The 18,191-nt window shown below is 45.1% G+C and overlaps 1 protein-coding gene across 2 annotated transcripts in view; it reads right to left on the minus strand.

Moving 5' to 3' along the window:
• The window catches only part of LOC115125809 (high affinity cAMP-specific and IBMX-insensitive 3',5'-cyclic phosphodiesterase 8B-like), a 140,380-nt gene that overhangs the window by 117,958 nt on the left and 4,231 nt on the right, over positions 1 to 18,191 (minus strand). Inside the window, exon 1 of one of the 2 annotated variants that reach the window (XM_065017404.1) lies at positions 7,480 to 7,932. The exons of the other annotated variant lie outside the window; for it this stretch is intronic. Within the exon in view, the coding sequence (XP_064873476.1) occupies positions 7,480 to 7,761 (282 nt within the window). The 5' untranslated portion in view covers positions 7,762 to 7,932. Of the gene's footprint in view, positions 1 to 7,479; positions 7,933 to 18,191 lie in introns of those variants that run through there. 2 annotated transcript variants of the gene reach the window in all.

Consider the following 18,191-nt stretch of genomic DNA (forward strand, 5'->3'; position numbering starts at 1 on the left):
CTTCATCGACCTCGCCAAGGCTTTCGACTCTGTCAATCACCATATTCTTATCGGCAGACTCAATAGCCTCGGTTTCTCGGATGACTGCCTTGCCTGGTTCACCAATTACTTTGCAGACAGAGTTCAGTGTGTCAAATCGGAGGGCATGCTGTCCGGTCCTCTGGCAGTCTCTGTGGGGGTGCCACAGGGTTCAATTCTCGGGCCGACTCTTTTCTCTGTATATATCAATGATGTTGCTCTTGCTGCGGGCGATTCCCTGATCCACCTCTACGCAGACGACACCATTCTATATACTTTCGGCCCGTCATTGGACACTGTGCTATCTAACCTCCAAACGAGCTTCAATGCCATACAGCACTCCTTCCGTGGCCTCCAACTGCTCTTAAACGCGAGTAAAACCAAATGTATGCTTTTCAACCGATCGCTGCCTGCACCCGCATGCCCGACTAGCATCTCCACCCTGGATGGTTCCGACCTTGAATATGTGGACATCTATAAGTACCTAGGTGTCTGGCTAGACTGCAAACTCTCCTTCCAGACTCACATCAAACATCTCCGATCGAAAATCAAATCAAGAGTCGGCTTTCTATTCCGCAACAAAGCCTCCTTCACTCACGCCGCCAAGCTTACCCTAGTAAAACTGACTATCCTACCGATCCTCGATTTCGGCGATGTCATCTACAAAATGGCTTCCAACACTCTACTCAGCAAACTGGATGCAGTCTATCACAGTGCCATCCGTTTTGTCACCAAAGCACCTTATACCACCCACCACTGCGACTTGTATGCTCTAGTCGGCTGGCCCTCGCTACATATTCGTCGCCAGACCCACTGGCTACAGGTCATCTACAAGTCCATGCTAGGTAAAGCTCCGCCTTATCTCAGTTCACTGGTCACGATGGCAACACCCATCCGTAGCACACGCTCCAGCAGGTGTATCTCACTGATCATCCCTAAAGCCAACACCTCATTTGGCCGCCTTTCGTTCCAGTACTCTGCTGCCTGTGACTGGAACGAACTGCAAAAATCGCTGAAGTTGGAGACTTTTATCTCCCTCACCAACTTCAAACATCAGCTATCCGAGCAGCTAACCGATCGCTGCAGCTGTACATAGTCTATTGGTAAATAGCCCACCCATTTTCACCTACCTCATTCCCATACTGTTTTTATACTGTTTTTTTTATTTTTTTATTTACTTTTCTGCTCTTTTGCACACCAATATCTCTACCTGTACATGACCATCTGATCATTTATCACCCCAGTGTTAATCTGCAAAATTGTATTATTCGCCTACCTCCTCATGCCTTTTGCACACATTGTATATAGACTGCCCATTTTTTTTCTACTGTGTTATTGACTTGTTAATTGTTTACTCCATGTGTAACTCTGTGTTGTCTGTTCACACTGCTATGCTTTATCTTGGCCAGGTCGCAGTTGCAAATGAGAACTTGTTCTCAACTAGCCTACCTGGTTAAATAAAGGTGAAAAAAAAAACAAACCTAACCCTTAACCTTAACCCCAAACCTAACCCTTAACCTTAACCCCAAATCTAACCCTAACTCCTAACTCCTAACCCAACCTTAACCCCAAACCTAACCCTAACTCCTAACCCAACCTTAACCCCAAATCTAACCCTAACTCCTAACTCCTAACCCAACCTTAACCCCAACTCCTAACTTCTAATCCTAACCCTTAACCCTAACTCCTGACTCCTAACCCTTAACCGTAACCTTAACCCCAAACCTAATCCTAACTCCTAACCCTAACCCTTAACCATAACCTTAACCCCAAACCTAACCCTAACTCCTAACCCTTAACCCAAAACCTAACCCTAACTCCTAACCCTAACCCTTAACCCCAAACCTAACTCCTAACCCTAACCCAACCTTAACCCCAAACCCTAAACCTAACTCCTAACCTAACCTTAACATTAACCCCAAACCCTAACTCCTAACCATAACCCTCATTCTAACCCTAACTTTAATTTATACCCTAACCTTAAACCTAACCCCTAAGCCTAAAATAGCCTTTTTCTTTGTGGGGAGCGGCAAAATGTCCCCACTTGTCCAAATGTTACTTGTTTTAATATCTTTGAGGACTTCTGGTTCCCACAAGGATAGTAAAACCAAATCACACACACACACAAACAAAATATATGCACGGACACACACCCTTATCACCATAGCAGGCCATGCTGCTGCTCCAGTTTCAACTGTTCTGCCTTACTATTATTCAACCATGCTGGTCATTTATGAACATTTGAACATCTTGGCCACGTTCTGTTATAATCTCCACCCGGCACAGCCAGAAGAGGACTGGCCACCCCACATATGCTCTCTCTAATTCTCTCTTTCTTTCTCTCTCTCGGAGGACCTGAGCCCTAGGACCGTGCCCCAGGACTACCTGACATGATGACTCCTTGCTGTCCCCAGTCCACCTGACTGTGCTGCTGCTCCAGTTTCAACTGTTCTGCCTTATTATTATTCGACCAAATGCTGGTCATTTATGAACATTTGAACATCTTGGTCATGTTCTGTTATAATCTCTACCCGGCACAGCCAGAAGAGGACTGGCCACCCCACATAGCCTGGTTCCTCTCTAGGTTTCTTCCTAGGTTTTGGCCTTTCTAGGGAGTTTTTCCTAGCCACCGTGCTTTTACACCTGCATTGTTTGCTGTTTGGGGTTTTAGGCTGGGTTTCTGTACAGCACTTTGAGATATCAGCTGATGTACGAAGGGCTATATAAATACATCTGATTTGATTTGATAGCAGTCCTATTGATGAATATTAGTGTGTGTTTATCTTTCACCCAAAGCGTAATACCAACAAGCATACTTCTTTCCACCTCTCAACCTCTCCCCAGATGGTTAGAAGGAGCCAACGCACAGAGATCCAGTGCACAAAAAACAACTAACTCTCTGCTCTATGACACATATGACCCCAATAAATAAACATATGATTTGATTTTCTGTATAGGTCTTTGAACTTAATTGATTTGAACCCGCCTTAAAGGACATCTATTTCATAATAGGCCTAATTTAATGGCCTTCATATAGTTGGTAGACTTTGTCCAGAAGGGCCTCCCATAACATTAGCTTCTCAGAAGTTCTAGTTTTTGTTCACGGGACCCTGTGACTGGGGTGACCAGGGTCTGGGTGTGTGTGTGTGTGTGTGTGTGTGTGTACATACGTGTATGTGTTCCAGGACAGCTATATTATTAGTGGCCTAGTTGTGACCGGCTCATGGGTTCTGCTCTAAGCACACTGACTCACTTCCTTTGTCCCTCGTTTTGAGATGGACAGACAGTAGTAGAGATGAAATGAAGGAGAAAAACAGCCTTGGCTCCCTGCCAGGGGCCCTCAAACCCCCTCAACTGACACTATTATTTGTCTGATACACAGAAATACTGTGTGTGTGTGTGTGTGTATGTGTGTGTGAACATGCGTGTACATGTGTACATATGTGTGTGCGTGTGTGCAGAAGAATCTCTTTGTCTTCTTCTACATTGACTCATGACACGAGTCTAGGTATAAATGGGTTAAATGCACCGATCAATGCCATGTCATTGGTGCTCTCTGCTTTCCTCTCAAGAGAAAAAACACCCAGCTTCCAGTGCAGCTAATGACTAGTAATGGTATTCCATCTAACAGCCTTCTGGAAACTAAGCGAGGATGGAACGGTCTCTCTCCAAGTGCAGATGCACATGACACGTCTCTGAGTCTGACCTGTGGACAATGACAACTATGTCCACACTAGAATGATTACAATGTTGATTTGGCCTCTCTATAACAGTTTCTTATTTGGTGGAACATGTTCTGATTGCAAAGCATCTTGAATTAATAATACTACATAATTATTTATTCAACTTATATAGCGCTATTCATTACATAAAGAATCTTTAAAGCAACAACAAAAAAGACAAGTAATTTATTAAAAAAACATAATTCATGAAAAAGGTAACGAGAGGGTTGGGAAAGTGATGGGGATCTAGCTGAGTTCTATGGAGGGTTTGTGTTAGTGATATGTTGTACTTGTGACAGAGGTCATGACCCAAAAGACCAAGAGTCATTACTTATGCAGATATTAAGAAAAGTAAACAAAAATGTGTTACACACCGTGTACACACAAGCTACAGCACCTGTTAAAAAAATCAACTAATCAGCATTTCCCGTTGTGACCTCGATTATTTGAATTAGGTTTGTTATTTTTTATTTTATTTGACCTTTATTTAACCAGGCAAGTCAGTTAAGAACAAATTCTTATTTTCAATGACGGCCTAGGAACAGCGGGTTAACTGCCTGTTCAGGGGCAGAACGACAGATGTTTACCTTGTCAGCTCTGGGGTTTGAACTTGCAACCTTCCAGTTACTAGTCCAACGCTCTAACCACTAGGCTACCCTGCCGCCCCGTTAGTGCTGGCCTGTAACAAACAAGACTCTGCCAGATGGCCTGACGACACAGGCTGTGTGAGAAGCCCTGGAGGAGAGAATATACAGAGTACAGGGCAACATGATCAGCCCTCTCACACGTGACTGTTCACACTGTTCACATCACAACCCTGCTCTGCCCTGTCCGCCTGGGTAAACAACCACTGTAGCAACACAACAAGACACAGACACACAGACGGGTTTTGGTGACCAATAGCATCAATGATACCTTCTCATCCCAAGAAGACAGAGAGAGAGAGATCAAGAAAGAGAGAGCGAGCGAGAGAGAGACAGAGAGGAAGAGAGAGAGGAAGAGAGAGAGAGAGAGAGAGAGAGAGAGAGAGTGGAAGAGAGAGAGACAGAGAGGAAGAGAGAGAGGAAGAGAGAGAGAGAGAAAGAGAGAGCGAGCGAGAGAGAGACAGAGAGGAAGAGAGAGAGGAAGAGAGAGAGAGAGTGGAAGAGAGAGAGAGAGAAAGAGAGAGTGGAAGAGAGTGAGAGAGAGAGAGAGAGAGTGGAAGAGAGTGGAAGAGAGTGAGAGAGAGAGAGAGAGTGAGAGAGAGAGTGGAAGAGAGTGGAAGAGAGTGAGAGAGAGAGAGAGAGTGAGAGAGAGAGAGAGAGAGAGAGTGGAAGAGAGAGAGACAGAGAGGAAGAGAGAGAGGAAGAGAGAGAGAGAGAGAGAGAGAGTGGAAGAGAGTGAGAGAGAGAGAGAGAGAGAGAGAGAAAGAGATCTCTATCACTCTCCCTCATCTCTCCTCAACTCATGATACAGTTATATAAAGGCCATTAAGTTATTAGGCCATAGTGGGGTGTTACTGTGTGAGGTTTGTGACCACGCTGTCATATGGCCTACATAGCACTGTCTCAAACTGATGACATTAGAGATGAGCAATATCAGTCTGTTAGTCAGTCAGTCAATGAATCGGTCATTCTGATTCACCCTAATCCGAACCCTTCAAAAAATAAGTTGGGGCGGCAGGGTAGCCTAGTGGTTAGAGCGTTGGGCTTGGAACTGGAAGGTTGCAAGTTCAAATCCCCGAGCTGACAAGGTACAAATCTGTCATTCAGGCAGTTAACCCACTGTTCCTAGGCCGTCATTGAAAATAAGAATTTTCTTCTTAGAAGTTGCCTAGTTAAATAAAAGGTAAAAAAATATATTTTTATCAATTAGTCAATCACTGTTTATTTGTATAGCGCTGTATGTACACGTATACATTTGTACATTTGTCACATAGTACTTATCAGCAACCCAAAGTGCTTTATGATACATGACTGAGACCCAGATGGTTCAAGTGTCACTAAACTATTTTGAACAATGAGTTAAATTATAAAGTTAATTATCTTGGACTACACTTTCACCATGGTGCTACTCTCACTCACTCACTCACTCACTCACTCACTCACTCACTCACTCACTCACTCACTCACTCACTCACTCACCACTCACTCACTCACCCTAACCCCAACCCTTAAAAAAAAAAGTTGTGTTTATGACACCAGAACTTCCATCCCTATCTTCTATGAATGTATGATTAATCCTTCCAGCTACCTAGGATATGTCTGGGCTATGCCCCAAACCACCGCACGCTATGCCCCAAACCACCGCACGCTATGCCCCAAACCACCGCACGCTATGCCCCAAACCACCGCACGCTATGCCCCAAACCACCGCACGCTATGCCCCAAACCAACGCACGCTATGCCCTAAACCAACGCACGCTATGCCCCAAACCAACGCACGCTATGCCCCAAACCACGCACGCTATGCCCAAAACCACCGCACGCTATGCCCCAAACCAACGCACGCTATGCCCCAAACCAACGCACGCTATGCCCCAAAACAACGCACGCTATGCCCCAAACCAACGCACGCTATGCCCCAAACCAACGCACGCTATGCCCCAAACCAACGCACGCTATGCCCCAAACCAACGCACGCTATGCCCCAAACCAACGCACGCTATGCCCCAAACCAACGCACGCTATGCCCCAAACCAACGCACGCTATTTATATCTTTCTACCTCAACACGCTGATGGATCACAAACAATCATAATAAATTCCATGAACACAAAACAATCACATTATTCATGAATGATATCAGACTAGCTATCCCCCATGCAAGACAGAGACTAGCTATCCCCCATGCAAGACAGAGACTAGCTATCCCCCATGCAAGACAGATACTAGCTATCCCCCATGCAAGACAGACTAGCTATCCCCCATGCAAGACAGAGACTAGCTATCCCCATGCAAGACAGAGACTAGCAATGACAGAGACTAGCTATCCCCCATGCAAGACAGAGACTAGCTATCCCCCAGAGACTAGCTATCCCCATGCAAGACAGAGACTAGCTATCCCCCATGCAAGACAGAGACTAGCTATCCCCATGCAAGACAGAGACTAGCTATCCCCCATGCAAGACAGAGACTAGCTATCCCCCATGCAAGACAGAGACTAGCTATCCCCCATGCAAGACAGAGACTAGCTATCCCCCATGCAAGACAGATACTAGCTATCCCCCATGCAAGACAGAGACTAGCTATCCCCCATGCAAGACAGAGACTAGCTATCCCCCATGCAAGACAGAGACTAGCTATCCCCCATGCAAGACAGAGACTAGCTATCCCCCATGCAAGACAGAGACTAGCTATCCCCATGCAAGACAGATACTAGCTATCCCCCATGCAAGACAGAGACTAGCTATCCCCATGCAAGACAGAGACTAGCTATCCCCATGCAAGACAGATACTAGCTATCCCCCATGCAAGACAGATACTAGCTATCCCCCATGCAAGACAGAGACTAGCTATCCCCCATGCAAGACAGAGACTAGCTATCCCCCATGCAAGACAGAGACTAGCTATCCCCCATGCAAGACAGAGACTAGCTATCCCCCATGCAAGACAGAGACTAGCTATCCCCCATGCAAGACAGAATGAGATTCGTGTATAATTGGTTTTAAAGCAGATACTTGATAAGACACTAGAATATAATGGCCTTCTGAATATCTTGATTCATTCCTTGTGATTGTGAAAAAGCAAACCCCGATCTACCTTGCCACTGGTGTGACTGGTCTGTGTCTCGGCCTCGATGCAGATGTGTCCCCCGCTGTTCTCTCTCCTCTCTCCGTGAGATTTGTTCCGGGACTGCCTGGTCTGGTAAGTGATTACCGAGGGGATGGTGTCGGCCGCGTCCGTCTTGATGAACAGCCCATGGAGGGTGGCCGCGGTGCCCTGGGATATAGTGGTGGTCTGGTGCGGAGAGTTGGACTCGTCCGAGTCTCGGCAGTAGATCACGCCGCTCTGGGAGACGTGGATGCTGGGAGCGCAGCCCATGCCTCACCGCTGGTCCGGAGCCAGATCTCAGATGACAGTAAACAGCGCTCTCTCTGAGTTATCACTGTCCCGGATGCCTGCCGCTGCGCTGTGGCCGCTGTTCTCTCCGATCATCGGCTGCTCCTGGTTGTCTCTCACCTCTCCCCGCGGGCTGGTTGAGTACATAAAGAGAGAACGAAAGGTGTTTCATCTCTTTAATATCGCCGCTGAGTTTCTCCGCTCCGTTAATTCATGTAATTTCCGCTGTGATATTCCCTAGTGCTGCAGCTTTCAAATCCAGTCCTTTTAGTGAAAAATGATCATCATTGACGTTATTATGTATTACAGCATACAGGCCTAGACGTTATGTCATTTCATGGCTCGCAATGTCGATTAATGATATAATCTTCTCTAGTTTATATAGCTCAGGCTGTGCGAACGTAACCATTTGCAACCATCAGGCTATCCTTATGTTGGTTTCGTAACAAAGACGCTATTCTTCTCCTTATCCTTTTCATCATCATATTGATTGGATTAACAAAAACGCCGCGTGAAATCGCTGGATCACACTGGCTCATTTCCTCTTCATCTGGCCATCGCATTTTATTGTCTGAGGTCTCTCTCTCTCATCTACACATCATCGTAGGCTGCTGTCATCCAATCCAGGGCTCGTCGCAGTTGGTCACCACTGGTCAGCAGGTTCCTACTCGCATTTCCTGGCGGTGTGAATGGATCCAAATCATTTCCAAATTTGAAGAGTGAGCCTATATGTCAACTAGAGACATTATCTATTATCTGACTATCTAGGTGGCTATTCATCTATTTGGCTATTTCACGTGCCACTGCAATTATACAAACACAGAAAAGAGACGATAGACAAATCATTTGTTTCAAAAACGGTGTGTGCGTGTGTATGCGCGAGAGAGACAGAGACAGAAAAATAGAGAGATATGGTTGTAAGAGATTGTGCTTGTGTGTGTGCGCATAGTCCACACACACGTCAGACATCACACACATCTCAGAGGTGGCATCCTAATGGTAACCTGGTAAAACTCTGGAACCTAGTTGTAACAGGGACCTTAAGGGTTGCCCTATTGCCTGGGGCAATTGCACTGAGCAGTCGGGTGAGTTGAGCCTGCTCTAATGTTGCCCCAGGTGAGTTTGACTGAAAACAACAAAACTGTACACTGTTAAAATAGTATAGCCATGCTAAGTAGTACACCCACACTGAGATCTGGTGTTTGAATATAAACCCAATGTAAGTGTTAAAATACACTGACTGTATTTCAAACCAGAATGGAAGTACTCTGAAATACTCATTATTTTATACTTGAGTTTATTTAGTATATATTTTCTAAACTTTATTTCTTGAACTGCATTGTTGGTTAACGGCTTGTAAGTTAGCATTTCACGGTAAGGTCTACCTACACCTGTTGTATTCGGCGCATGTGACATACAATTTGATTTGATTTAAAAGTACTTTTTCAATCTGAATATTGGTGGGGGGGCTCTCTGTGGTCAGGGCATGACAGTACCCCCCCCCCGGCCACTTATCCGGCCATGGAGCTGGGTTGGACACCACGCCCGGACTGGGCACCGGCGCAGAGGAGGGCTCCGGCCCTGGAGCGGGACTGGACGCAGTGCCTGAACTGGCCACCGGCAGGAGGGAGGCTCCGGCCCTGGAGCGGGACTGGACGCAGTGCCTGAACTGGCCACCGGCAGGAGGGAGGCTCCGGCCCTGGAGCGGGACTGGACGCAGTGCCTGAACTGGGCACCGGCGCAGAGGAAGGCTTCGGCCATGGAGCTGGGTTGGCCGCTGCGCCCGGACTGGGCACCGGCGCCGAGGAGGGCTCCGGCCCTGGAGCGGGACTGGACGCAGTGCCTGAACTGGCCACCGGCAGGAGGGAGGCTCCGGCCCTGGAGCGGGGCTGGATGCCTTGCCGGAAGCGCCGGACTGTAAACCGTCGCCGGAAGCGCCGGACTGTGAATGCACACTGGATGCCTAGTGCTTGGAGCCGGTACAGGTGGCACCGGACTGGTGACACGCACTTCAGGGCGAGTGCTGGGAGGAGGCACATGACTTACCGGACTGCTAACCGGATCCTCTGGTCGAATGTTGAGCAGAACACACTTGCACAACATCTCTCATCTCTCAACTTCTCCATTGCCTCCCTGGCGGTCTCTGGCTCTTGCCTCGGCTCGACCGGCCACCCCTTGTGACCTCCCCCAAAACAAATCTTGGGGTTGTCCTTGGGCTTTCTGTGGCCTCGAACCCTGGCGTCATCACTGTCCTCCATTATTACCTTCCGTCTGCCGCCAAGGAAGGGTTTTTCATCCACCCATCACTTCTTCCCATGTCCAAAACTCCTTTCCCTTTTGGGCACGCTGCTTGGTCCTGGTTTGGTGGGATATTCTGTCACGAGCTTCAAACTGAGCAGACCAAGGCGCAGCGTGCATTGAGTTCCACATCTTTTTAATACAAAGTGAAACTAGAAACAAACCTTACAAAGACCGTGAAGTCATAGTGCCCAAACACACTAACACAAACAATATCCTACAAAGCAGGTGGGAGATAGGGCTTCCTAAATATGATCCCCAATTAGAGGCAACAATTACCAGCTGTCTCTAATTGGGAACCATACAAAACCACCAACATAGAAATACACATTCTAGAACACCCCCCTAGTCACACCCTGACTGAAACCACTATAGAGAATCCAAGGGCTCTCTATGATCAGGGCGTGACACATTGATTTAATTTCATGTTTTGGCAGACTGTCTCTCATACAATCCAATGATTTTGAAATGCCAATGGTTATAGCATAAATGGCTCATAATGTCTGGATTCAAACACGTGGTTTCCATGTGGTTGATACCTTTCCATCGAATCCATTCCAGCCATTATTATGAGCCGTCCTCCCCTCAGCAGCCTCCAGTGATGTAGTTGTCTGTCATATTGAGGTATCTAGCTATAAATTAATCGTGATCAATCAAATGGATAAGTGTAAGAAATAATGGGATTTCCAAATGCCCTTAACTAGGTGTTTTCGCTAGACAGACAGAGACAGGGGGGGAGAGGAAGAAATGGTGAAAGATGGAGAGAGAAACAGAGAAAGTTATTTTGCAATGTTTGCTTTACTTGACTACAGCAGAGTTCAATATTATAGATTGTGTGTCAGTATTCTTACAAATATGAAAATCTGTACACTGTATGACACAGATACGGGTAAGAATAAAGTCATCTTCTCTCGAACACTTTGAATGTTAGGGGTGGACCTCATCGGATCACTTTGAACGTTAGGGGTGGACCTCATCGGATCACTTTGAATGTTTGGGGTGGACCTCATCGGATCACTTTGAATGTTAGGGGTAGACCTCATCGGACCACTTTGAATGTTAGGGGTGGACCTCATCGGATCACTTTGCATATTTGGGGTGGACCTCATCGGATCACTTTGAATGTTAAGGGTGGACCTCATCGGATCACTTTGAATGTTAGGGGTGGACCTCATCGGATCACTTTGAATGTTTGGGGTGGACCTCATCGGATCACTTTGAATGTTAGGGGTGGACCTCATCGGATCACTTTGAATGTTAGGGGTGGACCTCATCGGATCACTTTGAATGTTAGGGGTGGACCTCATCGGATCACTTTGAATGTTTGGGGTGGACCTCATCGGATCACTTTGAATGTTAGGGGTGGACCTCATCGGATCACTTTGAATGTTAGGGGTGGACCTCATCGGATCACTTTGAATGTTTGGGGTGGATCTCATCGGATCACTTTGAATGTTAGGGGTGGATCTCATCGGATCACTTTGAATGTTAGGGGTGGACCTCATCGGATCACTTTGAATGTTAGGGGTGGACTTCATCGGATCACTTTGAATGTTAGGGGTGGACCTCATCGGATCACTTTGAATGTTTGGGGTGGACCTCATCGGATCACTTTGAATGTTAGGGGTGGACCTCATCGGATCACTTTGAATGTTAGGTGGACCTCATCGGATCACTTTGATATTTGGGGTGGACCTCATCGGATCACTTTGAATGTTGGGGTGGACCTCATCGGATCACTTTGAATGTTGGGGTGGACCTCATCGGATCACTTTGAATGTTTGGGGTGGACCTCATCGGATCACTTTGAATGTTAGGGTGGACCTCATCGGATCACTTTGAATGTTTGGGGTGGATCTCATCGGATCACTTTGAATGTTGGGGTGGATCTCATCGGATCACTTTGAATGTTAGGGTGGATCTCATCGGATCACTTTGAATGTTAGGGGTGGACCTCATCGGATCACTTTGAATGTTTGGGGTGGATCTCATCGGATCACTTTGAATGTTAGGGGTGGATCTCATCGGATCACTTTGAATGTTAGGGGTGGACCTCATCGGATCACTTTGAATGTTAGGGGTGGACCTCATCGGATCACTTTGAATGTTAGGGGTGGATCTCATCGGATCACTTTGAATGTTAGGGGTGGACCTCATCGGATCACTTTGAATGTTAGGGGTGGACCTCATCGGACCACTTTGAATGTTAGGGGTGGACATTTACATTTACATTTAAGTCATTTAGCAGACGCTCTTATCCAGAGCGACTTACAAATTGGACCTCATCGGATCACTTTGAATGTTAGGGGTGGACCTCATCGGACCACTTTGAATGTTAGGGGTGGACCTCATCGGACCCTTCACGAAATCCAGGAAAAGCAACAGCTGGTTTCTGATGGCGACTGATCACTTTACCAAATGGGTGGAGGCAATACCCATGAAGGTCAGTAAATGAAGAGTATGTGCTTAACTCTACATTCCCTTCTGTAACCCATTAAAAAGGGTGCTTGGAACGAAAAAAATATTTTTGTTTTGTATGATACCCATCAAGGACGAGACTGGCGAGGCCACCTCCAAGGCGATGATGGACATCTTCAACCCACAGTTCATCCAAGATTGACTTAGTGGTGTTTGTCTATTAATATTAATATATAACGTACTTTCAGATCACGGAAACCCCACCTGATGTGGTGGAAGTTGAGACATGGACTGAGAAGGATGTGGAGGTTTTTAACCAGGTACAAATTATTGTCCGCTCTTAATTTATTTTCGGGCCCTCCCAGAGATATTTAAGAAATGTATTTGTAATATGAAATATAATTGCATTCATTCCTGTTATCAATCAAGTTGAGACTGAACATTGACAAGGCGCAGGAGAAACAGAAGGAGAACTACCGGAGTAGAATCACGAAGGGGACCATGTGCTACGACACCCGGGCAAATTACTTGGTTTGCAAGAAGGACGAAAGGAAGACGAGACCTAGGAAACCGCTCTGCTCCTAGCTGGGGTCACCATCTGTTAAGATGAATATAAAAAATCTCATATAATAACTATTTGTATTTTCACACAAAATAACCTGAAGCTAGTTTTAGTTTCCCTAACACTGATATTGTTCTGTCTTCCTAGGGTTACCTCGGTGGAAGCCACAATCTTCTCCTGTTGGAGCAGTTGGACGGTCGACCACTGAAAGCACTGACGCCCTACACTTCAGTGAAGCTCAATAGACAAAGTATGTTAAGCTTTGGTTGGCATTTGAGAAAGCAAGAACTGGGAGTTATGCTGAGCTTATAAAAATGTACCTCTTCAATTTACCTCTCCAAATGACTTTAGGACCTTCGACTGGCCAAGCCCCCAAGGAGGTATCCCGCCCACCAGAACCAGTGAGTTCGGATCAGTCTGATTTTCTGTGCTCTGAGTCGGAGAGGGATCAGCTTGAGGTAGGCTATACCTTCCAAAAGTGTTGAAAAGTACATATCTCCCTATTATAACACTGCACTAAACCATAAAATGTTCTCACGTTGATATAGCATCGGGCGCTAACAGTTTATCGAATCCCATTGTGACGCAGAGGTGGACTTTTTGGTGGAAGACATTATTTGGCATCCGTGTAAGTAAGCATTTCACTGTTTGTCCCCACCTGTTGTTTACAAAGCATGTGATGATGAACATTTTATTTGACTCAGGTCAGAGACATTAGCATGATGGATAACTGGTGGATTGCATTGAACCCTGGGTTTTGAACCCTGAAGTTTTGTATATATTTAACTAGGCAAGTCAGTTAAGAACAAATTCTTACTTACATTGATAGCTTACAGGGGAACAGTGGGTTAACTGCCTTGTTCGGGGGCAGAACGACAGATTTTTACCTTGTCAGCTCGGGGATTCAATCCAGCAACCTTTCGGTTACTGGCCCAACACTGCCATGTACAAGTTCGTATAAGTGCTACAGCTAACATTAGCAGTCATTGCCTGTCCTTTTTTGATAATGTGAAATAAAATGCCATATTTCCCTAGATTTAGAAGAATAACAAATACCTTACAGATCTTTGAACTGCCTTTATCATTGTAAAAAAAGCGAAACACCTGTTAATCTTTTGTTGTCATTTAATAATTTGCAAAAAAAGGATAACGCATCTGAAGCTTCACAATTATGTCTTGAAAAGGTAATATTGTACTCATTAATTATTATCCTGGACAATCTTCATAATTAGTATTTTCACAAAACTATATTTTTGCTTATATTTTGTTTGAGCATAATACTGTACATTTGACCTTTTGGAATTACCAATGAGGAGTTTATCAGCACACCATAAGAATAATAAACAAAAAGAGGGACTCACATCTACAATATTTGGAAACTCCAGAAGAAGAGTTGTTATGTTACACTAGACAGGATGTGAACACCAAAGTGTTTAGGAGCATTTGAGAGAGGAAACGGCACCAAAAGAGAAGGGATCAAACTACATGAAACAGGACTGGAAACACCATAATAGTGTTTTCAACTTTTCCGGTAGGGCTCCCAGTCTTCTGCAAGGTGTTGCACGACTCTTGATCAAGTGGTGTTACGACACACAATGTCCTGTTTCAGAACACCTTAGGATGTCCTGTTTCAGAACACCTTAGGATGTCCTGTTTCAGAACACCTTAGGATGAATGTTTCAGAACACCTTAGGATGTCCTGTTTCAGAACACCTTAGGATGTCCTGTTTCAGAACACCTTAGGATGTCCTGTTTCAGAACACCTTAGGATGTCCTGTTTCAGAACACCTTAGGATGAATGTTTCAGAACACCTTAGGATGAATGTTTCAGAACACCTTAGGATGAATGTTTCAGAACACCTTAGGATGAATGTTTCAGAACACCTTAGGATGAATGTTTCAGAACACCTTAGGATGTCCTGTTTCAGAACACCTTAGGATGAATGTTTCAGAACACCTTAGGATGTCCTGTTTCAGAACACCTTAGGATGAATGTTTCAGAACACCTTAGGATGTCCTGTTTCAGAACACCTTAGGATGTCCTATTTCAGAACACCTTAGGATGTCCTGTTTCAGAACACCTTAGGATGAATGTTTCAGAACACCTTAGGATGAATGTTTCAGAACACCTTAGGATGTCCTGTTTCAGAACACCTTAGGATGAATGTTTCAGAACACCTTAGGATGAATGTTTCAGAACACCTTAGGATGAATGTTTCAGAACACCTTAGGATGTCCTGTTTCAGAACACCTTAGGATGTCCTGTTTCAGAACACCTTAGGATGTCCTGTTTCAGAACACCTTAGGATGTCCTGTTTCAGAACACCTTAGGATGTCCTGTTTCAGAACACCTTAGGATGAATGTTTCAGAACACCTTAGGATGAATGTTTCAGTACACCTTAAATCTGTCTCATAACCCCTTACACCCATGTGTTCAAAACTCAAGCAAAGTTAAGATTTTGTCTCCTTAATGTTGTTGGCAGCTCAGTTGCCACTAGTTTTAGTGTTACATTGTTAAAATGTGTTTGAAAGACATTCTAGTAGGTGAAGCCTAAAACTAATCTTTCTGGTTCATCCCCATTGTTTAAGTAAAAGATTTAAGGCATTTAAGGCAACCTGGCAAGTTGAGCCTGCTCTGTGGTTGTCCCATTAAGCAGGAGATTTTTTCAAACTGAAAACAACCAAACTGCAAAGAATCCCAGTAGGTGCGTCGCAAAAGAATTGCTACACTGGAAGTGTAACTTTTGGTCAGGGCGAACAGAGTGCAGTACACCTTATCATATTGCTCCGTCGCCTAGCTATGTTAACTTCTCCCGTATGTAGGTAACAACAAGGTAGCGGCCAGGTTTTGCTGAAATGAATAGGAATATCCCACTCTGCAAAAGTTATGCGTCCAATGTAGCAGGCCAGTAGAACTGTTTGTCTGCTTCCTCCCTGTTTCATTATGTGACCGAAAAGTTATGGCATTTCTGCATGTAAACAAATATTTTCACATTTTCGGGCAAGTGACCATAATCTTCGGCCAACCCAAAAATACTGCTGACTTGGCCGATGGGTAAGTGCCTTTCAGACTTTAAAGTCAATCTCTGTGTAGGGTATGACATATTGATTCATCAGTTGCAAAAGGGTTTTATATGTGTTATGATGAGAACAGGGTTTTTCAACTCAGGTAACAGTTTTCAACTCCTGGAAAAATTCCTGGCCCTATAGAGAGGATGAAAACCCTGTCAAACTGCAGCAACCTTGTATTTGTTCATATAAAACTAGATTAACGGGGGGAGGGGGGTTATGTTATGTTATGTTACACTGACAAGACAATAGAAGACAATATAACTAACAGGGCTGAGCTTGCTTTATGCAGGGTTGCATCATAAGGCCCAGTATTGGAAACGGCCAGTGACCAAAATCCTTAAATTCCAGCCCTGTGTAGGCTGTATACAGAACATATATAATTAAAACGTTACAGGCACATTAACACAGTCTAGCCCAGGGTTCTCCAACGCTGTTCCTGGTGAGCTACCCTCCTGGAGGTTTTTGCTCCAACCCCAGTTGTAACTAACCTGATCAACCAGCTAATTATTAGAATCAACTGCACTAGATTAGGGTTGGAATGAAAACCTACAGGAGTGTAGCTCTCCAGGAACAGGGTTGGAGTGAAAACCTACAGGACAGTAGCTCTCCAGGAACAGGGTTGGAATGAAAACCTACAGGAGTGTAGCTCTCCAGGAACAGGGTTGGAGTGAAAACCTACAGGACAGTAGCTCTCCAGGAACAGGGTTGGAAGGAAAACCTACAGGACAGTAACTCTCCAGGAACAGGGTTGGAATGAAAACCTACAGGAGGGTAGCTCTCCAGGAACAGGGTTGGAATGAAAACCTACAGGAGGGTAGCTCTCCAGGAACAGGGTTGGAGTGAAAACCTACAGGACAGTAGCTCTCCAGGAACAGGGTTGGAAGGAAAACCTACAGGACAGTAGCTCTCTAGGAACAGGGTTGGAATGAAAACCTACAGGAGGGTAGCTCTCCAGGAACAGGGTTGGAAGGAAAACCTACAGGACAGTAGCTCTCCAGGAACAGGGTTGGAATGAAAACCTACAGGACAGTAGCTCTCCAGGAACAGGGTTGGAAGGAAAACGTACAGGACAGTAGCTCTCCAGGAACAGGGTTGGAATGAAAACCTATAGGACAGTAGCTCTCCAGGAACAGGGTCGGAGAGCGCTGGTCTAGCCCATGTCATCACTATTTGTTGATTTGATGAATTCCAGTCAATTATTTTGATTCAAAAAGTCCTAGGTAGCCTAGCCAACCGAAGTTTGAATATACACCAAATTTGATCACATTCACATTTTCTCTTAAAATAAACAAATTGGCTATAAATACATAATGTTACCGCTTGGTTTCCGTAGCCAGATGGGACAGGACGCATAAAGGCTAGTTCTACAGTTGACCAGACTGATACAGCATGTCTTTCTGTAAAGAGTTTTTGCTTTGTCTGTCCGGAGTGAGTTCTTTTCCCGTTTGCTAAAAGAATATCAGAGCAAAGTGGCGAGTGTGCTCTGCTCTCTACAGACATGCCGACCTGGGCGACCTGTGATTTCCGTGAATCTGATTGGTCAAGACACACACACAACCTTCAGCACTCTGATGAGAAGGACATAGTGTGCGAGTTGACGAAATGACTACTGTAGCTGGAAACGTCTGATGTTTAATGGAATATCTACATAGGCATACAGAGGCCCATTATCAGCAACCATCACTCTTGTGTTCCAATGGCACGTTGTTAGCTAATCCAAGTTAATCATTTTAAAAGGCTAATTGATCATTAGAAAACCTTTTGCAATTATGTTAGCACAGCTAAAAACGGTTGTTCTGATTAGAGAAGAAATACAATTGGCCTTCTTTAGAATAGTTGAGTATCTGGAGCATCAGCACTTGTGGGCTCGATTGCAGGCTCAAAATGTCCAGAAACAAAGACCTTTCTTCTGAAACTCGTCAGTCTATTCTTGTTCTGAGAAATGAAGGATATTCCATGCAATAAATTTCCAAGAAACGGAAGATCTCGTACAAACATGTGTACTACTCCATTCACAGAACAGTGCAAACTGGCTCTAACCAGAATAGAAAGAGGAGTGGG

Source organism: Oncorhynchus nerka, linkage group LG4, assembly GCF_034236695.1.
Source record: "Oncorhynchus nerka isolate Pitt River linkage group LG4, Oner_Uvic_2.0, whole genome shotgun sequence".
Taxonomy (NCBI): Eukaryota; Metazoa; Chordata; class Actinopteri; order Salmoniformes; family Salmonidae; genus Oncorhynchus; species Oncorhynchus nerka.